The sequence below is a fragment of the Diabrotica virgifera genome, chromosome 1 (assembly GCF_917563875.1).
Source record: "Diabrotica virgifera virgifera chromosome 1, PGI_DIABVI_V3a".
NCBI lineage: Eukaryota > Metazoa > Arthropoda > Insecta > Coleoptera > Chrysomelidae > Diabrotica > Diabrotica virgifera.
The window spans coordinates 30,144,414-30,160,393 of NC_065443.1; the positions used below are offsets into that span (position 1 = coordinate 30,144,414).

At 30.8% G+C, this 15,980-nt stretch overlaps 1 protein-coding gene across 11 annotated transcripts in view; it reads left to right on the plus strand.

Moving 5' to 3' along the window:
• LOC114328204 (cleavage and polyadenylation specificity factor subunit 1) overlaps positions 1 to 15,980 on the plus strand; it is a 148,764-nt gene that overhangs the window by 5,483 nt on the left and 127,301 nt on the right. For all 11 annotated transcript variants that reach the window (XM_050655592.1, XM_050655598.1, XM_050655603.1 and 8 more), the window contains exon 3: positions 4,037 to 4,353. In XM_050655592.1, coding sequence (XP_050511549.1) covers positions 4,037 to 4,353 — 317 coding nt within the window. The remainder of the gene's footprint in view (positions 1 to 4,036; positions 4,354 to 15,980) is intronic.

Genomic DNA, 15,980 nt, shown 5'->3' on the forward strand with positions numbered 1-15,980 from the left:
TTCTCACACCAAATACTCAACCGGTCTAAATCTTCTTGAATTAATGTTACATCAACATTTGAATCTACGGATTTAAATAATTTCAAATCATCTGCAAACATCAGGATATCGCAATTTCTAAAACACTCTGATATATCGTTCACAAATATATTGAATAACAAAGATGAACAGTGAGCTCCTTGGGGTACTCCTGATGTCACATGAATTATATTTGAATTAAAACAACCTATTCTCACTTGCTGTGTGCGGTCTCTTAAAAAGCTATTGAACCATTGTAAGGATTGTTGACTGAAGCCAAAAGCATTTAATTTTCCTAATAAGATGTTATGATCAACTCTGTCAGATGCCTTGGAGAAGTCAGTATAAATAGTATCCATCTGACTTTTATTCTCCAACGCGTTTAATATTTTTGTTTAAAGAGTACTAAATTTGTTATCGTTGATTTATTCTGAGAAAATCCATGTTGATTGTGTATTAGACGCTCTTTACAATAAAATTTTAATTGATTGTGCATTAGTCTATCAAAAAAGTTTTGGTATAGATAGAGGATTGTTTACAAACGCTTCGATAATTTGTTATGTCTTGTTTATTACCTGATTTAAAAATTGGACAGATATAAGAGTGCTTCCATAAAGTTGGGAAAACTGATGTCTTTAATGATGACTCAAAAAGAAGATATAAAGGATTAGTTAGTGAATATTATACAGTTCTTTAGAAAGTAATCGGGAATACCATCTGGACCACTGCTTAACTTATTGGGTAGGGATAAAATGTTGAAAATATCTCTCACTGATATCGAAAAATTAGGTATAAAAAGATTGTTGTTTCCCTTTACTTCCAAGTTATTAATATTTGATTGTGGCGAATAAACTGTTAAAAAAAATTGACGGAAACAGTTTGCAATCTGTTGTCCGTTTGTTGCTATAACATTACCATAGTACATACTGTTTGATAAATCGTTTGATGCTCTCTTACTGTTTACAAACTGCCGAAAGTACTTAGGATTACTGCATATATTATGATTTACTTGATTCAGATAAGTGTTATAACATTGATTTGATAGATCCTTACACAATCTCCTAAGTTCTGAGAAAATCACATAATCCTCTTGATTACAGGAAGCTAAATATTTTTTATGAGCAATTTTTTTCTGTACGACTAAATAACGCAAGTTGGCATCAAACTAAAACATAACTAAACATAACTAGAAGTTCTAAATCTTTTCACCGGTACAAACAGTGATAGTGACATATTAAGTATGTTGTAAAATTCTGTTAAAGCATCATCAACATTTGACAAATTCAAATGGTCTTCCCAAGGTATCATTGAAAGATAGTTATTGAGACCTTCATAGTCTGCGTTTGCAAAATCATGATAAAATTCAGTATATTTTAATGACTTACCTTGACGTTCACACAAACTAATATTGTAAGTGTAACTTATGTGATGATAACTATTTTTAAAAATCGGATCTGAAGCTTTTGCTACTTGTAAATCACAAACATTTGTAAATATTAAGTCTAAAAACACATTTCTTTCATTTGGAATATTAATCATCTGGAAAAAATTCAAGAACTCATAAAACTCAGCTAAGTACAATGCATGTGAACCTTGAGGACAATTCACCAGGACACCTGATTCATTATTATCCCATGAAGCTTCCGGAAGGTTGAAGTATCTGAATATATATGTCTTATGATGATTATACCTTTGGGATATATCTTCGACTGATAAACAGTGTTGTTCATATATTTGTTCTACGGATTTTGGTGGAATATATACCCCTTCAATTATAAAATTTTCTTTACCAAATGAGCATAAAAGAAAAAGTTGTTCAATAGATTTGTACAAGGGTTTTAGCACAGTTACCTTAATGTAGTCTTTAACAACAATCAAAATACCTCCTCCTCTTGACTTATAACTATTATCACGATCACATCTGAAAGTTCTATATGAAGGTATTTTACTTTCACTATCTAAAATATCCTTGTGTAACCACTTTCAACAAATATAAAAATGTCATAATCAGAACATAAAATAGAACTGATCAGATCTTGAATTTTTGTACGAAGTCCTCCGACGTTCTGACAATAAACTTGTAATGGAGATGAAATTAGTTTTTTCCTTCTTTCTTGAATGATTCAATTTTTGGTATACCATTTCTGTATTTTATGACAATGTCTTTTTCGCCTTTATTTTGTCTGTCTTTTAGTTCTTTCCAAGCTTTACTGAACATATCCCTTTGCATATTTGTTTGATCACTATTTATTTTAATTGTTGAGTTCTGTAGTCTTTTCTTATTCCTTAAAATGTCCTTAACATCACCATTATTGGAAAAAATAGCTCTAAGTGGACGAGACTTACTACCCGTGTTCTTTCCTACTCGAACAACTTTCACTAAATCGTCCAACGCTTCATCTTTTCCCATGTGTTTCATAATTTCCTCGACTTTGGCTCTGTCTTGTTTTATTCTATCTTCAATATTCTCAGAATTCAATTCGGGAACATTGAATAACGTAATATTGTTAGATTTTAGAATTCTATCATTTATTTCTATGAACATTTCCTCAAATGGCAAACCTGGCGCATTGGAGTTGCATTCAGTTCATCAATAGTCTTCCTTAAATCACAAATCTGATTATCCTTTTCGTGTACGGATTTTTCATTGGCACACTTCAGTTTCTCTACCTCAATCTTTAGATATTCAACCATAGACTTCAAAATTGGTACTAACAGTAAACCTTGCTCACAATCCTCACAGAAATATTTTGATTGGTTTTAATAGTTTGAAATTTTAGATTTCTAATTCTAGAAATTTTATTTGCATATCTCAACCGGTTTTAAATCAATAAATAAATCGTCAGTTTGTAGGTAAAATGTAACACCCCCTATCTCGGAAACGAAGCATTTGCGGATATACATTTATAAAGCAAACTGTCATTATTTTTTCATGCAGAATTACCCCTTAAAGTTTGCCATACTTATTTAAAAACACCCTGTATTCAGGAAAATCATGGCTAGTTGTTAAAGTACCTAACTTTTTTATGGTCCAACATAAGCGAATGAATAAAAAAAATAGAATGTTGAGAAAACATGAGGCTATAGTTTGGTTTTAATTTCAGTATTTTATAAATGCTAGAATATTCCACAGGGTGATGCGAACTTTAAGAAAAAACACAGTTTGATTCATATACCCGGTTTACAATGAGAATTTACCTGTTATTAAGATTTTTACAGCCATATTGTTAAAGAATAAGGTTATAGCATATTAAAAATATCACTTAAATCAGACAACAGGCTTAGGAAATATGAGACATCAAAATTGACCCATTTTTAAGGTGGCCGGTTAATTTTGGCAGAGAGTGTACATTTTTCCATAAAGTATTTAAATTTTCCAATGCTGCTGAGTATATTTGATGGTTATCAATATAATAATAAACCCCTTGCTATCATTAGTTCAGTTTAAGAGAGTCCCGTAACTAAGTCTACTACTCTTGGATTGTCTATTATTATACCTCTTTTTACTCAAGGTGTCCAAGGTTTAGTAGAAATGGAAATTGGCCAGAATGCACGACAAAGTGGCGGTATCAATGTTTGGTATAAATGTTTAAGAAATTCGAGTAGCCGCTTAAAGATAAGCACATGCCGGTATTTTAACATCCGATTAACACGTTCAGTGCCCATGACGCAAGAGTAGCATCACGAAAGTTGTATTAAATATACTGTGTTACTAAATGAACGATTTAAGTATGTGCTTTAACTGCTGACTGAGTTTCCACGATAAAAGACCAAATTCGTATTCGGGAGGGGGTATGTTTATGTGCATTTGTGTGCTATGATATGTAGACAGTATCACAGTCATTCAGATATACATAGAGTGACATAGACAATGAAGCCAACTGCATCTAGTAACAAGGCATTTATTCAAAACACCTTAGACACTACAAATTTCGTTAATGATCTTGTATGACCAATGGCAATGACCCAAACCATAAAATAAATTTACATGTTTTATTAAATTTTATTTTTTTAATAGGATGGTTGGACACATCATCATCATGTTCCCCTAATTCGTGTGGATCCCGAAAATAGATGTGCCGTAATGACAGTGTTTGGTAGAAAATTGGTAGTTTTACCTTTTCGAAGGGATACTTCAATAGATGACAATGATGGTGATATTAAACCTATGGCTTCAAACACCAGCACTACTAAAGCTCCAATTCTTGCATCTTACATGATACTGTTGAAAGATTTCCTGGAAAAGATTGATAACATAATTGATATACAGTTTCTTCATGGATATTATGAACCAACATTGTTGATTTTGTATGAGCCACTTAAGACTTTTTCTGGGTAAGTAGACTTTATAAAAACTATTCAAAACTTTTCCTGGGGATTAATTTTCATTTAAAATGCCTGAATTAAAAAAAACGAATAATTATTTATTATAAAATTATGTTAATATAATTAAGTAACCAGATGTATGAACCTAGCTTGATAATACTGCCCAATAGATCAACTTACAATAATTCTTAACTAATCCTTTAACAAGCCTTTTGTGACCAAAGGACTCTTTATTTTAATTACTTAGTCTAATATCGCTCACTACAAAAAAAACCCTAAAAATAACATTAGAACTTAAACAAATAGAATAATACTACAATCCATAAAGCTGAGCAGATAACTAAGAACGATGAATGCATATAAGCCTGCATAATTGTATCAAATATAAGGTTACAGACGAAGGAACAGATAAGGACATGAAAACATACAAGAATTGGTGAAAAAAAAAACGTTTATTATTTCCTCAAATTAAATGTGTGATTTTTTTATAGGTGTACACGATTATTAAGGGCCTACAGTAGCGTGTCGTCAATATAACTTCGGGAGACAGTATCATACCCTTATTCGAAAGTTCTGCGTAACTTTGGCAACAGTATATTTGACATTATCTAAGATCAATATTTTGACAATATCATAGGCGCGCTAAATGGAAGTAATAAAATACAATTTTATTATTAGTAAATAAATATTTATAAAAATAAACCAAAATGGGTGACAATTTTATGTTAACATAGGTATTTGCACGAAATAATAATAAAACAGTCATTTCATTGTGAAGCGAAACGAGAGCCGTCTTATTTTATTTAGTTCATAGATAGACGGGTCTAGTTAGACTCAAAAATAGGAGTGAGGCTACAATAATTACCATCAAGCTGAAAATTGGCAGGATTGTTCAAAATACCATCATAAATGAAATCTAAAAAGTCCTCATAAATCCGACCCCTGCTAAAAAATTTACGCGGGGTCAAAGGTCACCAAATATGGTTTTTAGCGATTTTCAGCGAAACGGTAAGTTTTATCGTAAAATTAGCTCTAACAAAAAATGTAGATTAGATAATTATCTATAAAAAATATCTTAATAGTTTTTTTCCTAAGAGGCACTGTTTTTGAGATACAACGATTCAAAGAGTTGAAAGACTTCTAATCGTCATAATATATTATGTATTAGTAGGTACACCAGGTGTATATGTTATAGTCAAAGCCCGAATTTCAGGTACTCCTAGGTTTGACTAGGCAATCCTTAGGTCTGACTGACGGTCTTAGTCAAAGCCCGAAATAAATTACAGTTTCGGCCTTTGACTAGTCAAACCTAGGAGAGACTAAGTTGGTCAGGCAAAGGTCGAAATTTAATTTTATGAAATCGGGGTTTGACTAGTCAAACCCCGATCTAGCTTAAAATGTTGTAATTTATTAGATTAGGTTTAATAAAACGTCATTTTTTAATTTTAATGTTTATTATCTTTATATTGTCGTAATTAAAATAAAAAAATTAGTGTTTATTCTCACATGTTGAGATATTATGGCATTTAGAGTTGCACAATACGTTAGGTCTTTACACTTGCATAATTTTGAAGAGCAAGTCTTATTGCAGTTGCATTTTATAAAGCCTTGTAATCCAAATTTAGAATATTTTGTACTAATTTCTCTTAGAGACAGCTTAACGTCTGAAACATCTTCGAAGTTAAGAAAATTGATTGAAATCTTTGATTTCTTGAAAGAAGTGTATTTATTGTTCCGTATTTCGTACCAACTCTATATAAACCGTCAATTATTGTTCTATCTTGTATGATACTCAAAATATTTCGAGCATCTCCTTTGCCTGTATCAAAGCTAGGAATCGGTATTGTTACAGTTTTTCCGATCGAAATTGGAGGCATTAGTATTAGCCTGGGCATAAATTCCTCCAATCGCGTTTCCTTAATTTATTTTAATCTTTTCTGTGTGTGCACAAAGCATGCATGTAACTTTTCTTTCAAAACCTTCATAGTATGCACCAAGTGTGCTGTCAGCGTATACAACATGTCAGCGTATATTTGGCAAATACAACAAACCACATCTGATCGAAAATGTTCTAGACGTTAAGCTGTCTCTAAGAGAAATTAGTACAAAAGATTCTAAATTTGGAGGACAAGGCTTTATAAAATGCTACTGCAATAAGAAATGCTCTTCAAAATTATATAAGTGTAAAAGGTCTAACGTATTGTGCAAATCTAAATGCCATAATGCCTCAACATGTGAGAATAAACACTATTTTTTTATTTTAATTACGACCATATAAAAATAATAAACAATAAAATTAAAAAATGACGTTTTGTTAAACCTAATATAACAAATTATGACATTTTAATAGCTGATCGGGATTTGACTAGTCAAACCCCGATTTCATAAAATTGAATTTCGACCTTTGCCTGACCAACTTAGCCTCTCCTAGGTTTGACTAGTCAAAGGCCGAAACTGTAATTTATTTCGGGCTTTGACTAAGACCGTCAGTCAGGCCTGAGGATTGCCTAGTCAAACCTAGGAGTGCCTGAAATTCGGGCTTTGTCTAAAACATATACATCACTGAAGCTGTAATACAAGTAAACATAATATTCTACGGTCAACTTAACTTATATTACACATAATAATATAAGATTATAAATATGATAATGTTTCTACTATACAGCTTGCGGTCTACCGAGGGATGCAATGTATAAGCTGTATTATATTACAGTGCCAACAAAAAAATCTTTACAAAGTGAATGTAAGGAGAAAATAATAAGAATTATTTGAATTTAACGGCTTAATCCCAACAAAAATACACAACAAAATACAACAAATGACAAAGTATTAACTTTAATAATTCTTTTTATTTATGCGCCTTAGTTCAATTTGCAAAGACGGGTTTTGTCGGAATAAATACGTTCGTCAGCTAATCTAATCACCCTACCTATTCTCTTCTCAGAAGGGTTTGAACATAATAATGAAAGACAACTTTCTAGGCAAAATGTTTATTGTTAAGTACTAATAAATACTTATGCAAATTACACCGTAATTTTCCTGGGTGGCGAAATCCTTCAGGTAGATGACACCCTCGAGGTATTAATTAGTCTTGAGTACTACTCCGGAGTGAAAATACGTGTTAAACCTATATTTTTTTTATCGTGTATTTCGTGTTATTTTCATTGTTATAACAAAAATGTCAGAATATTGTTTTATTTGCGCTAAAATTTTAACTGAAGGTGAAATTGTTACCGTTGAACGTGGTATAAAAACATTAATCAATGCAAGTACTGAAAGAGCTGATGGATTTTTAGAATTTCTTAAACAGCAGAAATCTGTGACCATACATGTGGAGTGTCGTAAAAGTTGTACTCGAAAGTGTTCTATTGCTGCAGCTATTAAAAGACAATATGAAAAACAAGAAGCCAGTACATCGACCAAAAGTCCTCCTCTTACTAGAGCACGTGTAAGTGAACCAGCTTTTTGTTTTAAAAAACAATGCTTATTTTGCGGCCAGGAATGTAATGAGGAGCGTGAAAAAAACCCAGGATGAACAAGAAGAAGAAGAAGAAGAACAAGAAGAAGAACTAGAAGATGAAGAAAAGGAAGAAGAACAATGAGAAGAAGAACAAGGGAAGCAGAAGTATTAGAAAATTATGAACCAGTTTGATAAATTTCCCTTTTTTTTAATTTATACCGCTTTATATAAAGTTTTATCATTTTTAACCCTTGCCAATATCAATTATTAAATAGCTTTAAATTAAACAGATTCATAACAGATCCGTGGAATAGGCCTACTGGGGAAACCACGTTAAAAAAACGCGCTAAGTACACTACCTCAAAGGTGGTGTGGAAACGTGTGCGCATATTATGACGATTACCACTTTTTGAATCGTTATATCTCAAAAACGGTGGCTCCCAGGAAAAAAAATAATAAGGCATTTTTTATAGATAATTATCTAATGTACATTTTTTTTTAGAGCAAATTTTACGATAAAACTTACCGTTTCGCTGAAAATCGCTAAAAACCATATTTGGTGACCTTTGACCCGCGTAAAATTTTTAGCAGGGGTCGGATTTATGAGGACTTTTTAGATTTCATTTATGATGGTATTTTTAACAATCCTGCCAATTTTCAGCTTGATGGTAATTTTTGTAGCCTCGGATGCGTAAGTTGACCGGAGTAAGAGCGCCAAAAGCCGTCTAACTAGTTTCAACCCTTTTTTAAACTAGAACTTTAAATGAACTTTTCCCAGTTTTTTAACATATATTTATTATCATAAGTTATCATATGTTTTAATTTTTTAATATACAGGGTGTAACAAAAATACATGTCATAAATTAAATCACATATTCTGGAACCAAAAATAGTTCGATTGAACCTAACTTACCTTAGTACAAATGTGCACATAAAAAAGGTTAAAACTATTAGAGATTTTTTATTGAAAATGGACATGTGGTATTGTTATGGTAACATCCCAAAAGAATAATAACAGTGAAATTTGTTCACCCCATAAAAATTTCATGGGGGTTTTGTTCCCTTAAACCCCCCCAAACTTTTGTCTAAGTTCCAATTAAATTATTACTGCGGTACCATTAGTTAAACACAATGTGTTTAAAACTTTTGCCTCTTATTATTTTTTCGATAAACCAGTTTTTATCGAGATGCGGCTTCTTTTTTAATATGTTTACATAAAAATTTTATGGGGGTGTTGTTCCCTTAAACGCCCCTAATGTTTGTGTACGTTCCAAATAAATTATTATTGTGATACCATTAGCTAAACACAATGTTTTTAAAACTTTTTTGCCTCTTATTATTTTTTTGATAAACAATTTTTTACCGAGATATTAATATGTTTCAAAATATATCTAAAATATGTAAATTCACAATAAATTTTCATATTATTACCAGGTCTCTATAATCTTACTTACCATGTAAAAATTTGTGTTAGATTTTAAAAATGTTCAAAATACCTCGATAAAAACTGATTTATCGAAAAATTACAAAGAGACAAAAAAGTTTTATAAACACTCTGTTTAACTAATTGTACCACAATAATAATTTAATTCGAACGTACACAAATATTTGGGAAGGTTTAAAGGAACAAAACCCCCATAAAATTTTTATGGGGTTCACAAATTTCACTTTTATGTTTTTTTAAGATGCTCCTGTCATATCAATGCCACATGTCCATTTTCAATAAAAAATTCCTAATAGTTTTCAATATATTGGAAAAAATCGATTTTTATTTTGTAACTTCAAGGGGCTCTTTTTTATGTGCATATTTGTACTAAGGTAAGTTAGGTTCAATCGAACTATTTTTGGCCCCAGAATATGTGATTTAATTTATGACCTGTATTTTTGTTACATCCTGTATATTTATTATCATAACGAAAACTTTGTTTATTTACGTATTTAAACTCATAATATGGAAGATTGCTATTATGAAAGGTTGTTTAGAATTAAAAATTATGTTTTAATGTGCAGTTATATCATTCTAGTTTAAATGTTGTGAACTATAAAGTTACTTTACTCTTGATCGAAATTCATATATTTTATATACCTCATATAAAAATAATAAAATTTGAGGCGCTCCTCTGAGGAGCTTTTTATGAAGAATATCTTTCTTCGTCAAATGAAAAATTTCACGAAGTGTCAAACTCAAATGTAAATAACCTATGCTTTGCTTAACAAATTCAGATTAAAACTAGCCTACTTACTAGTAACGATTTCAGTTGACGTTTAGTGTGTCGGCTGAAAATAAATATTTGAAGAATGATTGTCAGTTTGACATTAATAAACGGCAAATACGGTCGCATCTAAAATAGCTTCAGAAAAAAATTTTAGTAGTTTAACTTAAATTAATTTTATAATGGTTTTAATTAACACTGATTAACAAGTCTGGGTCCTATGGGTTGACCAGCCTCGGCTTCTTTTCGCAGTGTTTTTGTGTGAACAGTTTAAAATTTTAACTATTTATAATGGGAAATAAGCCACAATATTATTAAAAAATGATTTTTATTAACGTTTCGACGCCCAAATCGGGTGCCGTTGTCAAAATACAAAATACTATTAACATAAACAAAAATGTTGTTGCTTAGTAAAAAAATTCTTCTAATAATTTATTTAATTTGACTCATTTATATCGGCAATTCAGATACATATGATACATTTTAAAGTAGAAGACTTTAAAATAATATTGCCAATATTTATGAGTTGCGTTCCTGGGACGACTTTACTGAAAGATAGTTCATTCGATTACATGAAATCAACCCCAACACAAGAATATCCGTCACAAAAAAAATCATAGCATGTGATCTGTCTTTAAAAAAACAACCACGTGCAAGGGTGACATTAAAATTCTCGCGTTAGAGATCTCATAGTAAATCACGAGGGAAAACCAGGAAAAACCTCCTGATACTATCCCGACATCGTAAGTATTTGGTCTTACATTTAATTTACTCTCAAAATTAATACCAAATTCTGACTTTACTATAATTTTGTTTAAATTATAAATAATATCAATAATACATGGATATATAAGTAATACTAAAATATAAAATATGTACTAACTCGACTATTGACTTACTAATTGTGGTATTTTCTTTCTATTGACTTCCTCTTTCAGTATGGGTATTAGTTGTCAATCTATCAAATAGACAATTAAATGCAACGGAGAATTTGGTATTGTCAAAGGGTTTAAACTATGCTGTTACTCATCCATCCATTCCAAAATTAGACATAATTAGTTCAGTGGAAAAAATATCCCAGTGTTTACCAACTCATGAAAAAGAACAGTATAGGGTACTATGTAAACTTGAATTGGAAAAGACAAATAAAATTGAACAGAACATCAGTAAAGAGGAAATGAAAGTTTTAAAAACTTTAAAAAATGATGACTCCATAACGATCCTACCAGCGGATAAAGGAAATGCAACTGTAATAATGGATAAAATACAATATGAGGACAAAATAACAGATCTAATTACAAATGGACCTTATACCAAATTAACGAAGGATCCAACGAAAACACTGGAAAACAAAATCTATAGAACTTATTCAAATTTAAAAATGATCTAACATACTATCAAAGAAAATTAATGACACCTCATTACAGTAAGTCACCACATTTTTATGGAGTGCCGAAAATTCATAAAGTGAACATACCACTTAGACCCATTTGTAGTACCATCAGTTCTCCTTGTAGTGAACTATCAAAATTTTTATTAAACATTATAAAACCATTTGCTAATAATGATGACACATTTATAAAAAATACAAAACATTTTTTAAACAAATTATCAACTATTGAGTTTAATCCAAATAATATTTTAGTAAGTTTTGACATAAACAGTTTATTTACAAATGTGCCATTGGATAAAACTTTAAACATAATCAAAACGAAATTAGAGAATGATGATACATTGACAACTAGGACAAAACTAAATGTATCAGTTATAATGGAGTTATTGACATTATGTACTAATAATACCTATTTTCAACTAAATAATGAATTTTATAAACAAAATTTTGGTCTAGCAATGGGCTCCTCTTTATCTCCATTATTGGCTAATATATTTATGGAGGATTTCGAAACTAATATCATTTCTAAACAAAATTTAAAACCCACTGTATGGTGGAGATATGTAGATGATGTGTTTTCAATATGGCCTCAGATCAGAATTGTTGGATACATTCCTGAATATTATAAACGATCAAGAAGAAACAATAAAATTTACAATGGAAAAGGAATCTAATAACACCCTGCCTTTCCTCGATGCTTTAGTCTCAAAGAAGGATACTGGATATGAGACTCAAGTGTATAGAAAACCAACACATACCAACGGATATCTCAATTATAAATCAAATCACAACATCAACGTTAAAAAGGGAATAATAAAATCCTTATATGATAGAGCCAAAATTACTTGTTCTAATGAAAATTCATTTTTAGAAGAAAAACAATTCTTAACATCTGTTTTATTAAAAAATGATTATCCTTTATCGTTTATAAATAAGGAATTGTCAAGATTGGATCGAATGGAACAGAACAACATAGAACGGGATCCTACAACATTCACAAGAAATAATACGAGGAAAATATCAATACCATACATAAAAGGACTATCCGAGAAACTTAAAACAATAGGAAATAAATTCAACATTTCAACAACATTCAAAACAACCAACACATTGAGATCTATTCTATCTAAAACTAAACCTAACAATGAACAAGAAAGGACAAAGAATTGTATTTATAAAATACCTTGTGAATGCGAACAGTTTTATATAGGTGAAACATCAAGACCATTAAACGTTAGAATAAGTGAACATCAATCTTATATTAAAAATAGAGAATTTTATAGATCTCAAATATGTCAACACGCATGGGATAATGAACATAGAGTTCAGTGGAGAGATTCAAGTATAGTCCTGAAAGAAACAGATAGTAAAAAGAGAAAAATCAAAGAAGCGGCTCTAATTATGCTAAATGAAACCAATTGTGTCGCAAATTCCTCGGTGGAATGCAGTAGGATGTGGATACCCATACTGAAAGAGGAAGTCAATAGAAAGAAAATACCACAATTAGTAAGTCAATAGTCGAGTTAGTACATATTTTATATTTTAGTATTACTTATATATCCATGTATTATTGATATTATTTATAATTTAAACAAAATTATAGTAAAGTCAGAATTTGGTATTAATTTTGAAAGTAAATTAAATGTAAGACCAAATACTTACGATGTCGGGATAGTATCAGGAGGTTTTTCCTGGTTTTCCCTCGTAATTTACAATGAGATCTCTAACGCGAGAATTTTAATGTCACCCTTGCACGTGGTTGTTTTTTTAAAGACAGATCACATGCTATGATTTTTTTGTGACGGATATTCTTGTGTTGGGGTTGATTTCATGTAATCGAATGAACTATCTTTCAGTAAAGTGGTCCCAGGAACGCAACTCATAAATATTGGCAATATCATTTTAAAGTCTTCTACTTTAAAATGTATCATATGTATCTGAATTGCCGATATAAATGAGTCAAATTAAATAAATTATTAGAAGAATTTTTTTACTAAGCAACAACATTTTTGTTTATGTTAATAGTATTTTGTATTTTGACAACGGCACCCGATTTGGGCGTCGAAACGTTAATAAAAATCATTTTTTAATAATATTGTGGCTTATTTCCCATTATAAATAGTTAAAATTGTAAAAATGCCACAAGAAAATAGCTTCAGTTTAAAATTTGACCACGGTTAAACGTACCTATATATTGACATTAAGCTCCCAGTTTTTGTGACAATTAAAACATTTAAATTTCGTCGTGGGTAAAAACATTTACATATTGTAGTTAAATAGTGATACAAAAGTAAAAATATTCTCCCCAGATGGGGGAGACTATCAAAGAGACGCCAGTGTGCGAACTAATTACTGCTGAAGTTATTAGTGTTAGTGATCAAGACATGGATACAGGAACTATCACCACAAATTCTTCTGGTACAGGGGAGGTAAAACATTTTAATATTAATTCTAATAGTTACGACTTTCAAAATTGTTGTGTTTATGTTGAGAAAACCAATGATCAGAATATTTCCCGTTTACATCCAATGGTTGTTGCAGATATTTTACATAAAAAATTTAAGATTAATAATATTAAGGAAATTAAAAGTATAGGAAGAAACCGTGTTAAAATAATCCTCAAATCTATTTTGGATGCAAATAATTTAGTCAATAATAGTCACTTAAAGGACGATAATTTAAAGGCGTACATTCCAAATCACCTCTTGGAAATCAAAGGGCTGATACGCGATGTTGATACCAAATATAACATTGAGTATTTGAAAAAATATATGAGCTCCAGTTCACAGATTATTGATATTAAAAGAATGCACAGGAAAGTAGAAAAGGATGGAAATACAGAATACGTCCCTAGAGGTAATGTTATAATTACATTTGAAGGCAATTGTTTGCCAAATTATGTTGTGATAAATTATGTATTTTTCCAAGTGGAAAAATTGTTGGGTAAAGTGACGCAATGTTATAAATGCCTCAAATATGGACATATTTCTAGACAATGTAAAGATACACAGGAATAGTGTATACAATGTGGTCAAACTAAAAATGATATACATAAATGTGCTGAAACAAAAATGTATTGCATACACTGTAAAACTGATAAGCATATATCGATCTCTAAAAACTGTCCATTTTTCGAACATCAAAAAAATAAAAAATATCAAGATTGAACATAAAATTTCATATTTGGAAGCTAAAAATTTGAGCGACCCATCATTTTCTGGCCTTATTTCTAATAACAGATTTTAAATATTGTCAAATTCAGACAAAGTATTTCCAGAATTAACTAACACCCCTGAAGTTAGTACATCTCCTTATTTCAAGCCATTGAGGCCTCATCTACAGAAACCCAAAAATTTTTGTCAACCAAGCTGTAGTACATCAAGCACTGATTATAGTGCAAATAAAAAAAGAAAAGTATCATCTACTTCCGAATATCCTACACCATCTCTCATCCCGTTCAGATTTGAACCATATCAACCTTTACCTCCCTTAAACAAGGAAAGTTTTTCTAATATAGACAATGATAAAAATAAGTTAATAGATTCCTTAGTAATTCTTTTCTCAAGTTTTATTCAAAGTAATAATTGTTTAGAAGAGGCAAAATCACTTGACATCAATATGTTAGCCAAAGGTATTAATAATGTTCTAGATAATATTTTAATAAATAACTCATCTAATGACAAACACATCTAAACTCAAAATAATACAATGGAATGCTCGATTTAGCTGTTGCTAACAAAAACAGCCTTATTAACTTTTTAATAACCGGAGATATTGACAGCTTTGGTAAGCGAAACTTGGTTTAAACGGGATGTTGTATGCAGGGTGTTTGGTAAAGAATAGGCCATAGCTTAACCTCAGATTCCGGAGCTTAAAATATGTCGATATAAGCTAACTTACCTTAGTACGAAAGTTGATAATAACCGAAATACAGGGTGTGAAAGTTAAACTTTTATTTTATTTATTCTTGAATATTTCCTGACATGCATGGGATAACAACGCGAAATTTGGCAAACTGGGTTTTTTTGGGATGAGAACTATAAATTTGGGATGAGAAACAGAGGGCGCCACATACGTCTTTCAGCGCTCATATAATACGTTCAATTTTTTTATCCCCTACTCTATATACTTTTTGAATCAAAATTTTTGTTCTCTTAATATTTCTACTTAAAAAAAGGTATACTACATTCACCTCGCTAAACTCAACTGAATTCGAGATAAACGCATTTTAAATCTGCGATACAACATACTTTTTTCCATAATATCATTTTAGTTAGACCCGGAAAGTAAACGTGAAACCATAATAATTGTGCCAGTTCTCATATGTATGTCATTGCATCGAAAATTCCATTTGAAGAAATTTGCGATACATTTTTGTAAATTTTTATGGCTTAAAGTTATTTTTCGGGTGTGATTGATGTCACATTTTGCTCTCCATCCCTTTTTGATGGGATTTTTCGTGGTCTGTAGACCACGAAATTTTATCAAAAAGGGATGGTGAGCAAAATGTGACATCAATCATGGAATCTGAGTTTCCTGGACTCGTTTGGCAAGTTGGTTGTACATTATT